The sequence below is a fragment of the Mobula birostris genome, chromosome 18 (assembly GCF_030028105.1).
Source record: "Mobula birostris isolate sMobBir1 chromosome 18, sMobBir1.hap1, whole genome shotgun sequence".
Classification (NCBI taxonomy): Eukaryota; Metazoa; Chordata; class Chondrichthyes; order Myliobatiformes; family Myliobatidae; genus Mobula; species Mobula birostris.
The window spans coordinates 70,725,971-70,745,756 of record NC_092387.1 but is presented as its reverse complement, the minus strand read 5'-3'; the positions used below and the strand labels follow the sequence as shown (position 1 = coordinate 70,745,756).

Sequence of the window (19,786 nt, the reverse complement as noted above, 5' to 3'; positions counted from 1 at the left end):
AAAGGATGTTTCCCATGGCGGGGGAGTCCAGGTCAAGAGGGCTCAGCTTCAGCATAGAGGGGCGTCCATTTAAAAAGAGATGTAGAGAAATTGCTTTAGCCAGAGGTGGGGAATTTGTTTCTACAGGCAGCTGTGGAGGCCAGGTCATTGGGTGTATTTATGTCAGAGATTGATAGGTTCTTGATCAGACGCGGCATCAATGGTTACAGGGAGAAGGCCGGGAATGGGGATGAGGAGGGAAGAAGGATCAGTCATGATTGAATGGCGGAGCAGACTCGATGGGCTAAATAGCCTAATTCTTATGGTCTTATAGTTTAAAGATTGAGGGACTGCACAGATCTCCCGGGGGAACGGACTGAGGGTCTGCACAGATCTCTTGGGGGTACGGACTGAGGGTCTGTACAGATTCCCGGGGATACGGACTGAGGGTCTGCACAGTCACGGATCTCCCGGGGTACGGACTGAGGGTCGGCGCGGATCTCCCAGTGGTACGGACTGAGGGTCTGCACAGACACGGATCTCTCGGGGTACGGACTAAGGGTCTGCACAGCCCTGCATCTTCTGAGGGTACGGACTGAGGGCTGCAGACAGAAATGTCAAATGAGAAGTGTCAGGCTGATTCCAATGGACACGACAGGACATCACAGTCACTCACCACCCACGGTGTTGAGGCCAGCTCTGATAAACTTTGCAGCTGGGTGGAAGAAGGGAGCCATGTCGAAATCTGTCGCATCGAATGCCTCAATTCCATAGTATTGTATGTTCATGTCCTTGTAGTAAGCGGCTCCGGTGTTAATGTTGAACTTGCCATGGGCCGCATTGAGGATATGTGTGATGCCCAGGCTCCGTAGCACCCATTTATCCCGAGCTGTCCGTCTGCAGAATGTTAAACCAGAGCTTCAATCGGAGTAGAAGCAACACCGGCCCCTCATCCTGACACTGCATCTTCCCAGAGACCAGCGCCCTCACACCCCTACACAAACCCCCGGCAGAACCTGGTTACCAGGTTGCCCAGGCCCTGGTTAGCGGTACAGTCAACAGACCCTCTCCCACTTTAACCAATGAAATATGAGGAGGAAATGGAGGGAATCTGAGTCAATCCAAGGACATTATGAGGAATAAAGAGAGCGCTGAAGGGACAACTGAGCCTAGCGGAGACAGTCGCTATTTCAGGATCGTTCCCTTCTTTGTCTCGACGTCTCAAGACGCTGGAAATCCAAAATTTAGATTTCAAGAATATAAATATAAATATCCTTCCCACGCAAGTTTTGCCCCACCCCGACCTCTCCCCGTCCCCAAACCTCCCTGCGTTCCCACACTCCCTTCCACTCCCCACCCCATTCCCCTCCCTTCCCCTCCTCACCCTTCCCTCCTCCATCCCCTTCCCATGTTCCCACACTCCCCTACCATCCCCTCCCCTCAATACGCTCTCACACTCCTCCCCTCCCCTCCACACCCCTCCTCTCCCCATGTTCCCACACTCTCCTTCCACCCCTCCCCTCCCCACATTCCACACTCATTTCCTCCCATCCCATTCCCTCTTCTCCCTTCCCCTCCCGATGTTCCCGTTTCCCTCCCATGCTCTCTCCTTCCTTCCCCTCACATTCACTCCCCACCCCTCCCTTCACCTCCCCTTCCTTCCCCTCCTCTCCCCTCCCCTCACATTCACTCCCCTCCCCTCCCGTTCCTTCCCCTCCCTTCCCCTCACATTCACTCCCCTTCCCTCCCCTTCCTTCACCTCCACTTCCCTCCCCTCACATTCACTCCCGTCCCCTCCCCTTCCTTCCCCTCCCCTCCCCTCACATTCACTCCCCCCCTCCCTTCCCCTCCCCTTCCTTCCCCTCCTCTCCCCTCCCCTCACATTCACTCCCCTCCCTTCACCTCCCCTTCCTTCCCTTCCTCTCCCCTCCCCTCACATTCACTCCCCTCCCCTCCCCTTCCTTCCCCTCCCCTCACATTCACTCCCCTCCCCTTCCTTCCCCTCCCCTCCCCTCCCCTCACATTCACTCCCTTCCCCTTCCTTCCCCTCCCTTCCCCTCACATTCACTCCCCGCCCCTTTCTTCCCCTCCCATCCCCTCCCCTCACATTCACTCCCCTCCCCTCCCCTTCCTTCCCCTCCCATCCCCCCTCACATTCACTCCCCTGCCCTCCCCTCCCCTAACACTCACTCCTCTCCCCTTACTTCCCCTCCCCTCCCCTCACATTCACGCCCCTCCCCTCCCTTCCCCTCCCCTCCTCTCCCCTCCCCTCACATTGACTCCCCTCCCCTCCCCTTCCTTCCCCTCCCCTCACATTCACTCCCCTCCCCTTCCTTCTCCAACCCTCCCCTCCCCTCACATTCACTCCCTTCCTCTTCCTTCCCCTCCCTTCCCCTCACATTCACTCCCCGCCCCTTTCTTCCCCTCCCATCCCCTCCCCTCACATTCACTCCCCTCCCCTCCCCCCCAACACTCACTCCTCTCCCCTTCCTTCCCCTCCCATCCCCTCCCCTCACATTCACTCCCCTCCTATCCCCCTCACATTCACTCCCCTCCTATTCCCTTCCCTCTGTCCCACACCCATCCCCTCCCTTCCCAACGTCACCTCACTGTTCTCCCCTCCATTCCCCTTCCATTCCCTGCCATCCCTTCCCCTCCATTCCTCTCCCCTCCCCTCAACACGTTGCCACATTCACTCATCTACCATCCCCTCCTCTCCACGCCCCATGTTCCTACACCCCCTCCCATTCCCCTACTCCCATTCACTCCCTCCAACCCCCTCCCTTCCCCTCCCCTCCCCACGTTCCCACACTCCCCTTTCTCCCCTCCCCACATACCCACAGACCCTCCTCCCCCCCACATGTTCACATGCTGCCCTCCCATCCGCTCCCACATTCCCACACTCTCCTCCCCACCCCTCTCCACCTCTTGCATCCCCTCCACTCCCTTCCCAAATCCACGTTCCCACACTCCTCTCCCATCCCCTCCCCTGCCCTCCCCACCATCCCCTCTCCTCCCTTCCCATTCCCTCCACTCCCCACTCCTCCCTCTACTCCCCACATACCCACATTCCCCTTGCCACCCCTGTGTTCCCACACTCTCCACCTGTCCCCTCCTGAGACCACTCCTCCCACTCCCTGCAAGTCCCTCCACTCCTTTCCACGTTCACAGACTCCCCTCCCCTCCCCTCCCCTCCCCACCTTTACACACAGATCTCCCCTCTGTCCTCACCTTCACTCACTTCCCTCCCGTCCCTTGTTTCCATACTCACTTCTCCTCTTTTCCCCTCCCCTCCCCACTCCTACCCTCCCCTCACTCACTCCCCAGCCCTTCCCTCCCCTCCATCCCCTCCCCACCCTCCCCTCCATCCTCCTCCCCACCATCCCCTCCTCACCAACCCCTCCCCACGTTCTCACACTCTCCTCCTTCCCCTCCTATCCCATTCTCTCCCTACCCCTCACCTCCCCTCCCATCCACTGCCCTCATCTCCCCTCTTGACCTTCCCCTCCACTCCCCACTTTCCCACAAACCCCTCCATCCCCAGCCCTCCTCTGTCCAAATTGCCCCACTCTCTTCTCCTCCCCTCCTCCTCCACTTTCGTCCACTCTATTCCCCTCGCCTCTCCTCCAGTCCCCTCCCATCTCCATGTTTCCACACCACTCTACCCACCCCTTCCCATCCCTTCCCTCCACTCCACTCTCCTCCCCTCCCCTCCACTCTAAATTTCCACTCCTCTTCTCTCCTCACTCCACCCCTGCCATCATCTCCACTCCCTTCATCTCACTATCATCCCTTTCCCTCCCCTTCTCACCCATCCCCTCCCATTGCCTCCCCTACCATCTCCTTCCCTCCCTTCCACCACTCCCCTCACCCCTCCCATACCCTCCAATTCTTTTCCTACCTTCCCCTCGTCACACCTCCTCACCCATTCCCTTCTCACATTCCCGCACTCTCCACTATGCCCCTCACCTTCCCTATTTTACACACTCCCCTCTGCTCCCCTTGCCTTCCCCTCCTCTCACCTCCCCTCCCCACCACTCCACTCCACTCCCCTCTACTCCCCATCCCTCCCCTCACCTCCTACGTTCTGATACTTCCCTCCCCTCCGATTCCCTACCCTACCTTCTGCTCCCTGCCCCTCCTCTCCACTTTCCTCCACTTCGCTCCCCACCTCACATTTTCAGACTCCCCTCCCTACTCTAGTCCCACACTCCCCTCCCTTCCCCTCTGCTCCCCACGTTCCCACACTCACCTCCCCTCCCATCCTCTCTATCTCTCTATGTTCCTATACTCCCCTCCCTTCCCCTACCCTTTCATTGCCTCCCTCTCCTCTCACTTACCTCTCCTTATGTTCCCATACTCCCCTCCCCTCCCATTCCCTGCCCACGTTTTCACACTCCGCTCCTGTCTCCCATTCCCTGCCCACGTTCCCACTCTCCGCTCCTGTCTCCCATTCCCTGCCCATGTTCCCACACTCCGCTCCTGTCTCCTCTCCTGCCCATGTTCCCACACTCCGCTCCTGTCTCCCATTCCCTGCCCACGTTCCCACACTCCGCTCCTGTCTCCTCTCCCACCCATGTTCCCACACTCTGCTCCCCACATTATTATATTTGCCTCCACGATCCTCAGTTCCTTTAAGGCGGCCACCGGCTGACGTAAGGAAGTTAGATGGTTGAAATGGCCATTGTGCCAGTACTAGTGGCATTGTGCGGATCTGAGCATTTGCCACCAGTAACCACTCCCCAGGCTCTCAGGTGAAAGAAGGGATCTTACGCATCTCCCAGGTGAAGGTGCGGCCAAACTTGGTCCACATTTCCCGAGGACGCTCTGGTCCAGAGACACCGCTGAAGTTCAGACATGGTCGGAGGCTCATAGTCATCTTCATTTGTACTCCGTACACCGTAGTGAGGTGTGAGTGTGTGGGACGCTCTTTCCATGCTGAAACACAGAGAGTAACGTCACTTCCTCATGCTGTAAAACGTAAAACATATATTTATGCAGAGCTTTTCATAAATTTTACTGTATTTCTTCATTTTCTGTAAATGCCTGCAAGAAAATGAGTCTCAGGGTAGTATATCAAGTTCAATTTCAAATTTGTTGTCAAAGTATGTGTATGTTACCATATACTACACTGAGATTCCCTTTTTTGTGGGCTGTCATTACATAAGAAGTTGTTATGTCATCACTCAGCCAGATTTTCAGTCTCTCTCCCACATCAGAATCAGAATCCGGTTTACTATCACCGGCATGCGTCATGAAATTTATTAACTTAGCAGCAGCAGTTCAATGCAATACATAATATAGAAGAAAAAACTAAATAGAAATAATAATAATAAAAAAAACATACATCAATTACAGTATATGTATATTGAATAGATTAAAAAAACATGCAAAAACAAAAATACTGTGTATTAAAAAAAAGGGAAGTTGTGTCTATGGGTTCAACGTCCATTTAGGAATTGGATGGCAGAAGAGAAGAAGCTGTTCCTGAATCGCTGAGTGTGTGCCTTCAGGCTTCTGTACCTCCTACCTGATGATATCAGTGAGAAAAGGGCATGTCCTGGGTGCTGGAGGTTCTTAATAATGGACGCTGCCTTTCTGAGACACCGCTCCTAGAAGATGTCCTGGGTACTTTGTAGGCTAGTACCCAAGATGGAGCTGACTAGATTTACAACCTTCTGCAGCTTCTTTCGGTCCTGTGCAGTAGCCCCTCCATACCAGACAGTGATGCAGCCTGTCAGAATGGTCTCCATGGTACATCTATAGAAGTTTTGAGTGTATTTGTTGACATGCCAAACCTCTTCAAACTCCTAATGAAGTACAGCAGCTGCCTTGCCTTCTTTATGATATCAATATGTTGGGACCAGGTTAGATCCTCAGAGATTTTGACACACAGGAGCTTGAAGCTACTCACTCTCTCCACTTCTGATCCCTCTATGAGGATTGGTATGTGTTCCTTCGTCTTACCCTTCTTAAAGTTCACAATCAACTCTTCCATCTTACTGACGTTGAGTGCCAGGTTGTTACTGCGGCACCACTCTACTAGTTGGCATCTCTCACTCCTGTATGTCCTCCCGTCACCACCTGAGATTCTACCAACAATGGCTGTATAGTCAGCAAATTTATAGATGGTATTTGAGCTCTGCCTAGCCACACAGTCATGTGTATATAGAGAGTAGAGCAGTGGGTTAAACACACAACCCTGAGGTGCACCAGTGTAGATCATCAGCGAGGAGGAGATGTTATCACCAATCCACACAGATTGTGGTCTTCCAGTTAGGAAGTCGAGGATCCAATTGCAGAGGGAGGTACAGAGGCCCAGGTTCTTGAACTTCTCAATCAGGATTGTGGGAATGATGCTATTAAATGCTGAGCTATAGTTGATGAACAGTATCCTGACGTAGGTGTTTGTGTTGTCCAGGTGATGCTGATTCATCACCACTTTGATGAAATGATATTGTATCTGTTAACTAGGGGCCCTGGACAAATCTGATTTGATGAAGACAGACGTGAGAAGCAGAGGAACATCTGGAGAAATTCTGAAATTTCTGGTTTCGCTGCCGTTGTTACTGTGCGATCGAGAATCTCTGGAGGGAAGGCACCAAAATCCCTGGCTTTGCCTGCTGCTGGCGACCGAGGCTGGGGTCGAGGCGTTCGGATAGAGATGGTGCTCGGTACTCGGTTCCAGAGGGCTGATCAAAGCTCGAAGTTTTCGGATGACTCAGAGTCGGACGGTGGTCGGGCATGGCGGGGAGAGTTTTCTTCCTTCTCCCGTCTGTGTGAGATGTGGGACTTCCGAGAGACTTTGAACTTTTTTACTGTGTCATAGACTTCATCGCGTTATGGTATTGTTGCACTGTTGTAACTATATGTTATAATTACAGTGGTTTTGTTAGTTTTTCAGTCTTGGTTTGTCCTGTGTTTCTGTGATATCACACCGGAGCAATATTGTATCATTTCTTAATGCATGCATTACTAAATGACAATAAAAGAGGACTGAGTGTTCTCTTAATCTAATCTAATCTTTTGATTCAACCAATGATGGTGGTGTCATCAGCAAATAAATATGATCCCCTCTCCTCTTAAATATCTTAAATATGATATTGGAGCTGTGCTTAGACTTTCAGTCATATATATAAGGTGAGTAGAGCAGGAAGCTAAGTACACAACATTGTGGTGCACATGTGCAGTTGGAGATTGTGGAGCTAATGTTTCCAATTCAAACTGACTGCGGTCTGCAACTGAGAAAATGGAGGATCCAGTTGCACAAGGAGATGTTGAGGCTTAAGGCTTGGAGCTTATTGATTAGTTTTGACAGGATGATAGTGTTGAATGTCGAGCTGTAGTCAGTGTAAGAGTATCCTGATGTCTGCATCTTTACTGTCTAGATGTTCTGGAGCTGAGTGAAGCGTCAATGAAATGGTATCTCCATTGAAGAGAGGTTTGGATAGGTACATGAATAAGAGGGGTTTGGAGGGCTGTGATCCGCGTGCATGCAGATGGGAATAGTCAAAAGACCAGGTCAGCATGAACTAGATGGGCTGAAGGGCTTGTTTCTGTACTATAGTGTTCTATGGCTTTATGGCTTTAGAGATCTATGAAGTTTTGAGGGACAGATGGCAAGAGTCTTTTTTCCCAGGACAAGTGGGTGTAGAACAGGAGGACACAAGTTTAAGTTGAAAGGTGAGAAATGTGAAGAGATTTGAGAGGCACCTTTTCTATGCAGAGGGTGCTGAGTGGAACGAGTTGCCAGGGGAGATGGTAGATGTGGGTACAATTACAACAATGATAAGGTGTCTGGACCGTAGAGGGTTTATAAGCCCAAAGCAGGAAAAAGAGATTATTGCAGATGGGAATCATGGCCAGTATGGAGAAAGCAGTTCAATGCACCTGCTGTACAAAACTGGGACCATTGAGGATTTGTAATCACTGAAGGTGAAGCTGCCTGTCCCATGTCTCAGCATGTCTCGGTACATTGATCAGAGGTAGTCCCACACTCTCATGACCCTTTGAGTAAAAATATTTTCCCTCATGGTTCACTTAAACTTTCACCTTTCATGCTCGACCCATGACCTCTGGTTGTAGTCCCACTGAACCTCAGTGGAAACAACCTGCCAGCACTCATCCTATCTATACCCCTCATAATTTTGTATACCTGCATCAAATCTTCTCTCAATCTTCTACATTGTAATGAATAAAGTCCTAACCTTTTCAATCCTTCCTTTCAGCTCGGGTCTTCCATACCTGGCAACTTCCTTGTAAATTTTCTCTGTACTCTTTCAACCTTATTTACATCTTTCATTCTCCCCTCTGCCATCCACCTACCTTAATCTAGATTAGATTATGAAGACACGCAGTCCTCTTTTATTAATGCATGCATTAAGAAATGATACAATATTTCTTCCGGTGTGATATCACAAAACACAGGACAGACCAAGACTGAAAAAAACCTGACAAAACCACATAATTGTAACGTATAGTTACAATAGTGTAACAATACCATAACTTGATGAAAAAGTCCATGAGCACAGCAAAAGTTCAAAGTCTCTCAAATGTCCCACATCTCACACAGACGGGAGAAGGAAGAAAAACTCTCCCTGCCATGCCCGACCACGGTCCGACTCTGAGTCATCCAAAAACTTCGAGCCTCCGATCAGCTCTCCAACACTGAGTACTGAGTGCCATCTCTATCCCAGCAATTTGATCTCCATCTCAGTCGCCAACAGCAGGCAAAGCCGGGGATTTTGAGGCCTTCCCTCTGAAAGATTCCTGACCACGCAGTAACGACAGCAGCGAACGAGCATTTCAGAAATTTTTCCAGATGTTCCTCTATGTTTTCACTTCCGTCTCCATCAAATCAGAATTGTCCACAGCCCCTACTTAATGGATACAATATCATTTTTCACTGGAGGGCTACACACGTGCGGCACTCTGCTTTCTCTCCTCCCGCCGATTCTATTCTAATCTAGTTGACCAAAGCTGCACACAATACTCCAAATAAGGCCTCACCAACATCTTATAATATATAGGAGCTGAATTTGGTCACTTGGACCATTAAATCTGCTCCACCAGTTCATCATAGTTGATCCAATTTTCCTCCAAGCTCCAGTCTCCTGTCTTCTCCCTGTATCCTTTCATGCCCTGACCAATCAAGAATCTATCAACCTCTGCCTTAAGTATACATAAAGACTTGGCCGCCACAACTGTCTCTGGCAAAGAATTCTGCAGATTCACCAATCTCTGGCTAAAGAAATTCCTCCTAATCTCTGTACTAAAATGACACCACTCTATTCTGAGGCTGTGTCCTTTGGACTCACCCTCCAGAGGAAACATCCTCTCCACATCCACTGTGGCCGTTCAACATCCAATAGGTTTCCTTGAGGTCACCATGTATTCTTCTGAATTCTAGTGAATACAGGCCAGAGCCATCAAATGCTCTTTTTATGACTAGTCATTCAATCCTGGAATCACTTTTGTGAAACTCCTTTGAACCCTCTGCAGTTTCAGCACATCCTTTCTAAGATAAGGGGCCCAAAACTGTTCACAATACTCCAGGTGAGGCCTCACCAGTGCTTTATAAAGTCTCAACATTACACCCCGGCCTCACCACAGACTCAACCTGCAAATTAACCTTTAGGGAATCCTGCACAAGGACTCCCGAGTCCCTTTGTTACTCAATTGTTTGTATTTTCTTTTCACTTAGAAAATAGTCAACCCTTTTATTTCTTCTACCAAAGTGCATGACCATACACTTCCCAACACTGTTTTCCATCTGCCATTTATTTGCCCAATCTCCTAATCTAAGTCCTCCTGTAGCCTTTTATATTCTAGATCCCTTGAAATGAATGCTAATATTGCATTCTGGTGGTCCAGTCAGCGGTGTGGGCAGAGCACGGTGATGAGGTTTCTCGCAGGTCCGCAATGCTTGTTTAAAAGGAGAGCTTTGCAGGCGTCCGAGCTCATTCTGGCGACCCAATCAGCAGTGGGAAGCAGACCACAGCAAATTAGACAAAAGTACAGAAGGGACAAGTGGGGAGGCCATTGCTGGGAGTGGGCCAGTGTGAGAGTGGGAGTGTCAGGCTTTGGCTCAAAGGAGGCTTCAGCTTGGAAGAGGCGTTGGCTCAGGGAAAGCTTCTGTTAAGGTTCCCGTTTCTCTTCCTTACTGCCTAATGCAGTAAATGGCTGTTGTGTGCTCTTCATGCTGGACGTTGGAGAACTGGGAGACCCAGGGAACTACGTCTGTGTGATGTGCATCCGGCTGCAGCTCTTTGAAGACCGGGTTGGGGATCTGGAGCGACAGCTGGATGACCTTCGGCTTGTACAGGAGAGTGAGGAGATCATCGATCAGAGTTACAGGGAAGTTGTCACCCCGAAGCTGCAGGAGGCGAGCTGTTGGGTGACTGTCGGGTGAAGGAATGGGACGGTGAATAGGCAGTTAGCACAGAGCATCACTGTGGCCATTCCCCTCAATAATTAGTGTACCATTTTGGATACTGTTGTGGGGTTGACCTCCCAGGGGAATGCCACGGAGACGAGGTTACTGGCACTGAGCGTGGGTCCGTGGTGCAGAAGGGAAAGAGAGAGAAGAAGGGAGCGGTAGTGATAGGGGACTCAATAGTGAAGGGAACAGACAGGAGATTCTGTGGACGTAAATGGGACACCCGGATGATATGTTGCCTCCCAGGTACCAGGGTCAGGGATGTCTCAGATCGTGTCCACAGCATTTTGGAGAGGGAGGGATGCATCCAGATGTCTTGGTACATATTGGTACCAATGAAATAGGAAGGAAAAGCAATGAGGTCCTGAAAAGAGAATTTGGCGAGCTGGATAGAAAGCTGAGAAACAGGACCTCCAGGGTAGTAATTTCTTTATTGCTACCTGTGCTACATGCCAATGAAGACAGAAATGGGATGATTTGGCAGATAAATGTGTGGCTAAGAAGCTGGTGCAGGGGGCAGGGCTTCAGGTGTTTGGATCATCGGTATCTCTTCTGGGGGAGGTATGACCTGTACAAAAGTAATGGGTTGCACCTGAACCCGGGGGGGGGGGGGGCCCAACATTCTTGTAGGCAGGTTTGTTAGAGCTGTTGGGGAGGGTTTAAACTAATTTGGTGGGTGGTGGGAGTGGGAACTGGAGTGAAGGGACTCAGGATAGGACGGATGGTTAAAAAAGCAAAACTAGCGTGCAGTCAGACCGTCAGGAAAGGCAGGCAGATGACAGGACAAAATTGCAGCCAGCAGGGTGAGTATCAGTCCATTAGAGATGCAGAATCAAAAAGGGTAACAAATACGGTACTCAAAAGTGTTTTTTCTCAATGCACGGATTATAAAAAGATAAGGAGAATAATCTTGTTTCACTATTAAAGGTATGACGTTGTAGCCATCACTGAATCATGGCTGAAGGATGGTTGTAGTTGGGAGCTGAATGTTCAAGGTTACACGTTATATTGGAGGGGCAGGGAGGTTGGCAGTGGGGATAGCATGGCTCTGCTGGTAAACAATGGCATCTGATCAGTAAAAAGATGATTTGTGGGCCCCCTACTCTTCGTGATTTTTATAAATGACCTGGATGAGGAAGTGGAAGGATGGGTTAGTAAATTTGCTGATGACACAAAGGCTGGGGGTGTTGTGGATAGTGTGGAGGGCTGTCAGAAGTTACAGCAGGACATTGATAGGAAGTAAAACTGGGCTGAGAAGTGGCAGATGGAGTTCAACCCAGATAAGTGTGAGGTGGTTCATTTTGGTAGGTCAAATATGATGACAGAATATAGTATTAATGGGAAGACTCTTGGCAGTGTGGAGGATCAGAGGGATCTTGGGATCCGAGTCCATAGGACACTCAAAGCTGCTGTGCAGGTTGACTCTGTGGTTAAGAAGGCATACAATGAATTGGCCTTCATCAATCGTGGGTTTGAGTTTAGGAGCCGAGAGGTAATGTTGCAGCTATATAGGACCCTGGTCAGACCCCACTTGGAGTACTGTGCTCAGTTCTGGTTGCCACACTACAGGAAGGATGTGGAAGCCATAGAAAGGGTGCAGAGGAGATTTACAAGGATGTTGCCTGGTTTGGCGAGCATGCCTTATGAGAATAGGTTGAGTGAACTCGGCCTTTTTTCCTTGGCGCAACAGAGGATGAGAGGTGTATAAGATGATGAGAGGCATTGATCGTGTGGATAGTCAGAGGCTTTTTCCCAGGGCTGAAATGGCTAGCGCAAGAGCGCACAGTTTTAAGGTGCTTGGAAGTAGGTACAGAGGGGATGTCAAGGGTAAATTTTTTATGTAGAGTGGTGAGTGCGTGGAATGGGCTGCCGGTGACGGTGGTGGAGGTGGATACGATAGGGTTTTTTAAGAGTCTCCTGGATTGGTACATGGAGCTTAGAAAAATTGAGGGCTATGGGTAACCCTAGGTAATTTCTAAGGTAAGTACATGTTCGGCACAGCATTGTGGGCCGAAGGGCCTGTATTGTGCTGTGGGTTTTCTATGTTTCTCTATGTGACATAGGATTGGAAGATGTTGAATCTTTGTATGTTGAGTTTTAAGAAACTGCAAGGATAAAAGGACCCTGATGGCAGTGATATACAGGCCTCCCAACAGTATCTGGGATGTGGACCACAGATTACAACAGGAAATAGAAAAGGGCAATGTGATGATTGTCATGGGACATTTTAACATACAGGTTGATTGGAGAAATCAGGATGGTAATAGTCTCAACAGAGGAAATTCATTGAATGCCTATGAGATGGCTTTTTAGAGCAGTTTGCCTTTGAGCCTACAAGGGGATCATCTATATTGGATTGGGTGTTATGTAATGAATTTGAGGTGATTAGGGAATTTAAAGAGTTGACCAAAGTAAATTGGAAGGAGATGCTGGCAGGGATGACAGCAGAGCAGCAATGGTGTGAGTTTCTGGGGAAAATGAGGAAGGTGCAGGATAGATGTATTCCAAACACAAAGAAATACGCAAATGGCAAAATGGTACAATCGTCACTGACAAGGGAAGTCAAAGCTGATGTAAAAGCAAAGGAAAGGGCATAAAACAAAGCAAAAAATATTGGAAAGACCAAGGATTGGGAAGCTTTTAAACACCTACAGAGAGAAACTAGAAGAGTCATTAGAAGGGAAAAGATGAAATATGAAAGCAAGCTAACAAATAATAAATATCAAAGTGGATAGTAAAAGCTTTTACAAGTGTGTAAAAAAAACAGAGAGATAAGAGTGGATATAGGACAGCTAGAAAATGAGGCCTGAGAAATAATAAGAGGGGATAAGAAAATGGCAGATAAACTAAATGAGTATTTTGCATCAGTCTTCACTGTGGAAGACACCAGTAGTGTGCCTGATGTTGTAGTGTGTGAAGGAAGAGAAGTGGGTGCAGTTACTATTATAAACGAGAAGGTGCTCAAAAAGCTGAAAGACCTAAGGGTACATAAGTCACCCGGACCAGATGAGCTGTACCCTAGGGTTTTGAAAGAGACAGCAGTAGAGATTGTGGAGGCATTAACAATGATCTTTCAAAAATCATTGGACTCTGGCATGGTGTCAGAGGACTTGAAAATTGCAAATGTCGCTCCACTCTTTAAGAAAGGAAGGAGGCCGCAGGAAAGAAATTATAGACCAGTTAGCCTGACCTCAGTGGTTGGGATAATGTTGGAATCAATTGTTAAGGATGAGGTTATGGAGTACTTGGTGACACATGACAAGATAGGACGAAGTCAGCATAATTTCCATAAGAGAAAATCTTGCCTGACGAACCTGTTGGAATTCTTTGAGGAGATTACATGTAAGATAGATAAAAGGGATGCAGTGGATGTTGTATATTTGGACTTTCAGAAGGCCCTTGAAAATGAAGCTGTTTACCAAGTTAAGAGCCTATGGTATTACAGGGAAATTACTGGCATGGTTAGAGTATTGGCTGATTGGAAGAAGGCAGCGAGTGGGAATAAAAGGACCCTTTTCTGGTTGGCTGCCAGTGACTAGAGGTGTTCCACAGGGGTCAGTGTTGGGACTGCTTCTTTTTATGCTGTATATCAATGATTTAGATGATGGAATAGATGGCTTTGTTGCCAAGTTTGCAGATGATATGAAGATTGGTGGAGGGGCAGGTAGTGTTGAGGAAACTGGTAGGATGCAGAATGATTTGGACAGATTAGGAGAATGAGCAATAGGGAGGTAAATGAAATACAATGTTGGAAAATGCATGGTCATGCAGTTTGGTAGTAGAAATAAATGTATGGACTATTTTCTAAATGGGGACAAAATCCAAAACTCTGAGATCCAAAGGGACTTGGGAGTTCTTGTTCAGAACACCCTAAATGTTAAATTGCAAGTAGAGTCAATGGTGAGGAAGGCAAATGTATTTCAAGAGGTCTAGAATACAAGAGCAGCGACGTGATGTTGGAGCTTTATAAGGTGCTGGTGAGGCCTCACCTTGAGTATTGTGAATAGTTTTAGGCTCCTCATCTAAGAAAAGATGTTTTGACATTGGAGAGGGTTCAGAGGAGGTTGACAGGGATGATTCTGGGACTGAAAGGGTTATCACATGAGGAATGTTTGATGACTGGAATTTAGAAGGATGGGAGGGATCTCATTGAAACCTTTTGAATGTTGAAAGGCCTAGACGATGGTGGGAGAGTCTAGGACAAGAGGGCACAGCCTCAGGATAGAGGGGCATCCACTTAAAACAGATGCAGAGAAATCTCTTTAACCAGAGGTTGGTGAATTTGTGGAATTTATTACCACAGGTAGCTGTGGAGGCCAGGTCGTTGGGTGTATTTAAGGCAGAGATTGAAAGGTTCTTGATTGGCCTTGGCATTAAAGGTTACAGGGAGGACAGGGAATGGGGCTGAGGAGGGCAAAAAATGATCAGCCATGATTTTATGGCAGAGCAGACTCGATGGGCCAAATGGCCTAATTCTGCTCCTATGTCTTATGATCTTAAGGTTTTGTTGCATTTGCCTTCATCACCACAAAAAACTACAAATTAACTTTCAGGGATTCCTGCACAAGGACTCTCAAGTCCCTTTGCACCTCAGTTTCTAGTATTTTCTCACCATTTAGAAAATAGTCAACCATTTCATTTCTCTACCAAATTGCATGCCCACACACTTCCCAACACTGTATTCCATCTGCCATTTCTTTGCCTGTACTCCTAATATGTCTAGGTCCTTCTGTAGCCTTCTCTACTCCCTCAAAAGTACCTGCCCCTCCACCTATCTTCATATCGTCTGCAAACTTTGCAACAATGCCATCAATATCGTCATCCAGATCATTGTCATGCAGTGTAAAAAGAATCGGTCCCAACACAGACTGCTGTGGAACACCATTAGTCACTGGCTGCCAAACAGAAAAGGCTCCCTTTATTCCCACTCTTTGCCTGTCACCAATGAAATCATCCGTCATAGTCCCTGTACCTAAGAAAGCCACGGTAGCATGCCTGAACGATTGGCGCCTTGTCGCACTCACCTCAATTATGAGCAAATGCTTTGAGAGGCTGGTTAAAGACTATATCTGCAGCATGCTACCACCTGCAGTGGACCCCCTACAATTTGCCCACCGATGGAACCAGTCTACCGATGATGACATAGCTACAGCACTACACATCGTAAAAATTGCTGGAGAATGCAGCAGTCCAGGCAGCATCTATAGGAAGAGGTACAGTCACTGTTTTAGGCCGAGACCCTTCGTCAGGACACATGGTGTTTGCACTACACCTCGTCCTCACTCACCTGGAGAAGAGGGATGCATACGTTAGAATGCTGTTCCTGGACTACGGTTCAGCATTCAACACCATAATTCCCTCCAGACTTGACAGGAAGCTCAGAGACCTTGACCTGCACCCCACCTTGTGCAACTGGATCCTAGACTTCCTGTCAGATCACCGACAGGTGGTAAGGTTGGGCTCCCTCACCTCTGCCCCTCTGACTCTCAACACAGGTGCCCCTCAGGGTTGTGTCCTGAGTCCCCTCCCGTACTCCCTTTACACCAACGACTGTACTGTCACAACACAGCTCCAATCTGCTGACCAAACTCGCAGATAATGTGACTTTGACTGGCCTTATTTCTAATGATGATGAGACAGCCTACAGAGGAGAGGTTGACACCCTGACACAGTGGTGCCAGGAGAACAACCTCTCCCTCAATGTCCAAAAACAGAAGACCTGATTGTGCATTACAGGAGGAATGGAGATAGGCTCGGCCCAATCAACATCAATGCCAGGAATGGTTACTTCGAGTGCCAGGCTTTAGATGTTTCAGAAAGGACAGGGAGGGAGGCAAAAGAGGTGGGGGCATGGCACTGCTGATCAGAGATAGTGTCACAGCTACAGAAAAGCAGGAAGTCATGGAGGGATTGTCTACTGAGTGTCCGTGGGTGGAAGTTAGAACAGGAAGGGGTAAATAACTCTACTGGGAGTTTTTTATAGACCACCCAATAGTAACAGGGACATTGAGGAGCAGATGGGGAGACAGATTCTGGAAAGGTGTAATAATAACAGGGTTGTCATGGTGGGAGATTTTAATTGGTATGTCCCTAGAGCGAGGGGTTTAGATGGGGTGGAGTTTGGGTGTTCAGGAAGATTTTCTGACACTATGTAGATAAGCCTACAAGAGGAGAGGCTGTACTTGATCTGGTATTGGGAAATGAACCTGCTCAGGTATCAGGTCTCTCAGTGGGAGAGCATTTTGGAGACAGTGATCACAATTCTATCTCTTTTACCATAGCTTTGGAGAGGAATAGGAACAGATAAGTTAGGGAACTGTTTAATTGAAGTAAGGGGAAATATGAGGCTATCAGGCAGGAATTTGGAAGCATAAATTGGAAACAGATGTTCTCAGGGAAATGTACGGAAGAAACGTGGCAAATGTTCAGGGAATATTTGCATGGAGTTCTGTGTAGGTACGTTCCAATGAGACAAGGAAAGTGTAGTAGGGTACAGAAACCGTGGTATACAAAGGGTGTTATAAATCTAGTGAAGAAGAAAAGAAAAGCTTACGAAAGGTTCAAAAAACTAGGTAATGCTAGAGTCCCAGAAGATTATAAGGCTAGCAGAAAAGAGCTTAAGAATGAAATTAGAAGAGCCAGAAGTGGCCATGAGAAGGCCTTGGTAGACAGGATTCAGGAAAACTCCAAAGCATTCTACAAATATGTGAAGAGCAAGAGGATAAGATGTGAGAGAATAGGATCAATCAGGTGTGACAGTGGAAAAGTGTGTAATGTTTTTTTTTCTTGAGACATTGTAAGTGTTGCTTACTTTGATGTACTCGTGTTAATTTTGGATAATAATAATAAAAAGATTTGAAAAGAAAGGAAAAGTGTGTATGGACCTGGAGGAGATAGAAGGGGTACTTAATGAATATTTTACTTTAGTATTCACTATGGAAAGGGATCTTGGTGATTGTAGGGATGATTTACAGTGGATTGAAAAGCTTGAGCATGTAGATATTAAGGAAGAGGATGTGCTGGAGCTTTTGGAAAGCATCGAGTTGGATAAGTCACGGGGACCAGATGAGATGTACCCCAGGCTACTGTGGGAGGCGAAGGAGGAGATTGCTGAGCCTCTGGCGATGATCTTTGCATCATCAATGGGGACCGGGGAGGTTCCGGAGGATTGGAGGGTTGCGGATGTTGTTCCCTTATTCAAGAAAAGGAATAGAGATAACCCAGGAAATTATAGACCAGTAAGTCTTACTTCAGTGGTTGGTAAGTTGTTGGAGAAGATCCTGAGAGGCAGGATTTATGAACATTTGGAGAGGCATAATATGATTAGGAATAGTCAGCATGGCTTTGTTAAAGGCAGGTCGTGCCTTACGAGCCTGATTGAATTTATTGAGGATGTGACTAAACACATTGATGAAGGTAGAGCAGTAGATGTAGTGTATATGGATTTCAGCAAGGCATTTGATAAGGTACCCCATGCAAGGCTTATTGAGAAAGTAAGAAGGCATGGGATCCAAGGGGACATTGCTTTGTGGATCCAGAACTGGCTTGCCCATAGAAGGCAAAGAGTGGTTGTAGATGGGTCATATTCTGCATGGAGGTCAGTGACCAGTGGTGTGCCTCAGGGATCTGTTCTGGGATCCCTAATCTTTGTGATTTTTATAAATGACCTGGATGAGGAAGTGGGGGATGGGTTAGTAAATCTGCTGATGACACAAAGGTTGGGGGTGTTGTGGATAGTGTGGAGGGTTGTCAGAGGTTACAGTGGGACATCGATAGGATGCAAAACTGGGCTGAGAAGTGGCAGATGGAGTTCAACCCTGATAAGTGTGAGGTGGTTCATTTTGGTAGGTCAAATATAATGGCAGAGTATAGCATTAATGGTAAGACTCTTGGCAGTGTGGAGGATCAGAGGGATCTTGGAGTCCAAGTCCATAGGACACTCAAAGCTGCTGTGCAGGTTGACTCTGTGGTTAAGAAGGCATACGGTGCATTGGCCTTCATCAATCGTAGCATTGAGTTCAGGAGCCGAGAGGTAATGTTGCAGCTATACAAGACCCTGGTCAGACCCCACTTGGAGTACTATGCTCAGTTCTGGTCGCCTCACTACAGGAAGGACTTGGAAACCATAGAAAGGGTGCAGAGGAGATTTACAAGGATGTTGCCTGGTTTGGGGATCATGCCTTATGAGAATAGGTTGAGTGAACTCAGCCTTTTCCCCTTGGAGCAACGGAGGATGAGAGGTGACCTGATAGAGGTGTATAAGATGATGAGAGGCATTGATCATGTAGATAGTCAGAGGCTTTTTCCCAGGGCTGAAATGACTAGCACGAGAGAGCACAGTTTTAGGGTGCTGGGAAGCAGGTACAGAGGAGATGTCAGGGGTAAGTTTTTTCCGCAGACAGTGGTGAGTGCGTGAAATGGGCTGCCGGTGACGGTGGTGGAGGTGGATATGATAGGGTCTTTTAAGAGGCTCCTGTATAGGTACATGGAGCTTAGAAAAATAGAGGGCTATAGGTAACCCTAGATAATTTCTAAGGTAAAGACATATTTGGCACAGCTTTGTGGGCCAAAGGGCCTGTATTGTGCTGTAGGTTTTCTGTGTTTCTATGTTTCTATCAATGGGTCTGCAGTTGTGAGGGTGAGAAATTTCAAGTTCTCCGGTATACACACACTGAGTCTGTAGCAAAAAGAGCACAACAGCATCTCCTCCATTTCAGGTGACTGAAGAAGTTCAGCATGGACCCCCAAATCCTCATGACCTTCCACAGGGGCACCATTGTGAGCATCCTGACTGGCTGTACCAGTGCCTGATACGGGAACTGTACCAGTCGCTGGGCACTGCAGAGAGTGTTACGGACAGACCAGTGCATCTGTGGGTGTGAACTTCCCTCCGTTGAGGACATTTACAGCAGCAGGTGTATAAAGAAGCCCTGGAAGATCATCAGGGACACCAGTCACCCCAAACATAAACTGTTTCAGCTGCTTCCGTCTGGCAAATGCTACCACAGCATTAAAGCCAGGACCACCAGGCTGTGTGACAGCTTCTTTCTACAAGCCATTAGACTTATAAATTCACATGTCTGTACGTTGCAACAGAGTCATAATGCAAAGATAATCACTCCCTCACGTTGTTGGATGGATGTAAGATTTAAATAAATTCTATTCTATTCTAAATTCTATTGTTATTTTTCTAAGATTTTTTACGGATTTGTCAAGCAAGATTTTCCCTTGAGGAGACAATGGTGACCATGGCCTATTTTATCATTTGCCTCCAAGTACCCTGGAAGCACACCTTAGTAATTGAATGCAATATCTTCCCAACCACTGAGGTCAGACTAACTGGCCTATAGTTCCCCTTCCCCCGTCTCT

The 19,786-nt window shown here is 47.8% G+C and overlaps 1 protein-coding gene across 2 annotated transcripts in view; it reads right to left on the bottom strand.

Moving 5' to 3' along the window:
* Positions 1-19,786, bottom strand: part of dusp13a (dual specificity phosphatase 13a) — a 37,399-nt gene that overhangs the window by 5,025 nt on the left and 12,588 nt on the right. For both annotated transcript variants that reach the window (XM_072282946.1, XM_072282945.1), the window contains exons 2-3: positions 4,753-4,917; positions 656-876 (exon numbers count right to left, since the gene is read on the bottom strand). In XM_072282946.1, coding sequence (XP_072139047.1) covers positions 656-876; positions 4,753-4,916 — 385 coding nt within the window. In that variant the 5' untranslated portion in view covers position 4,917. The remainder of the gene's footprint in view (positions 1-655; positions 877-4,752; positions 4,918-19,786) is intronic.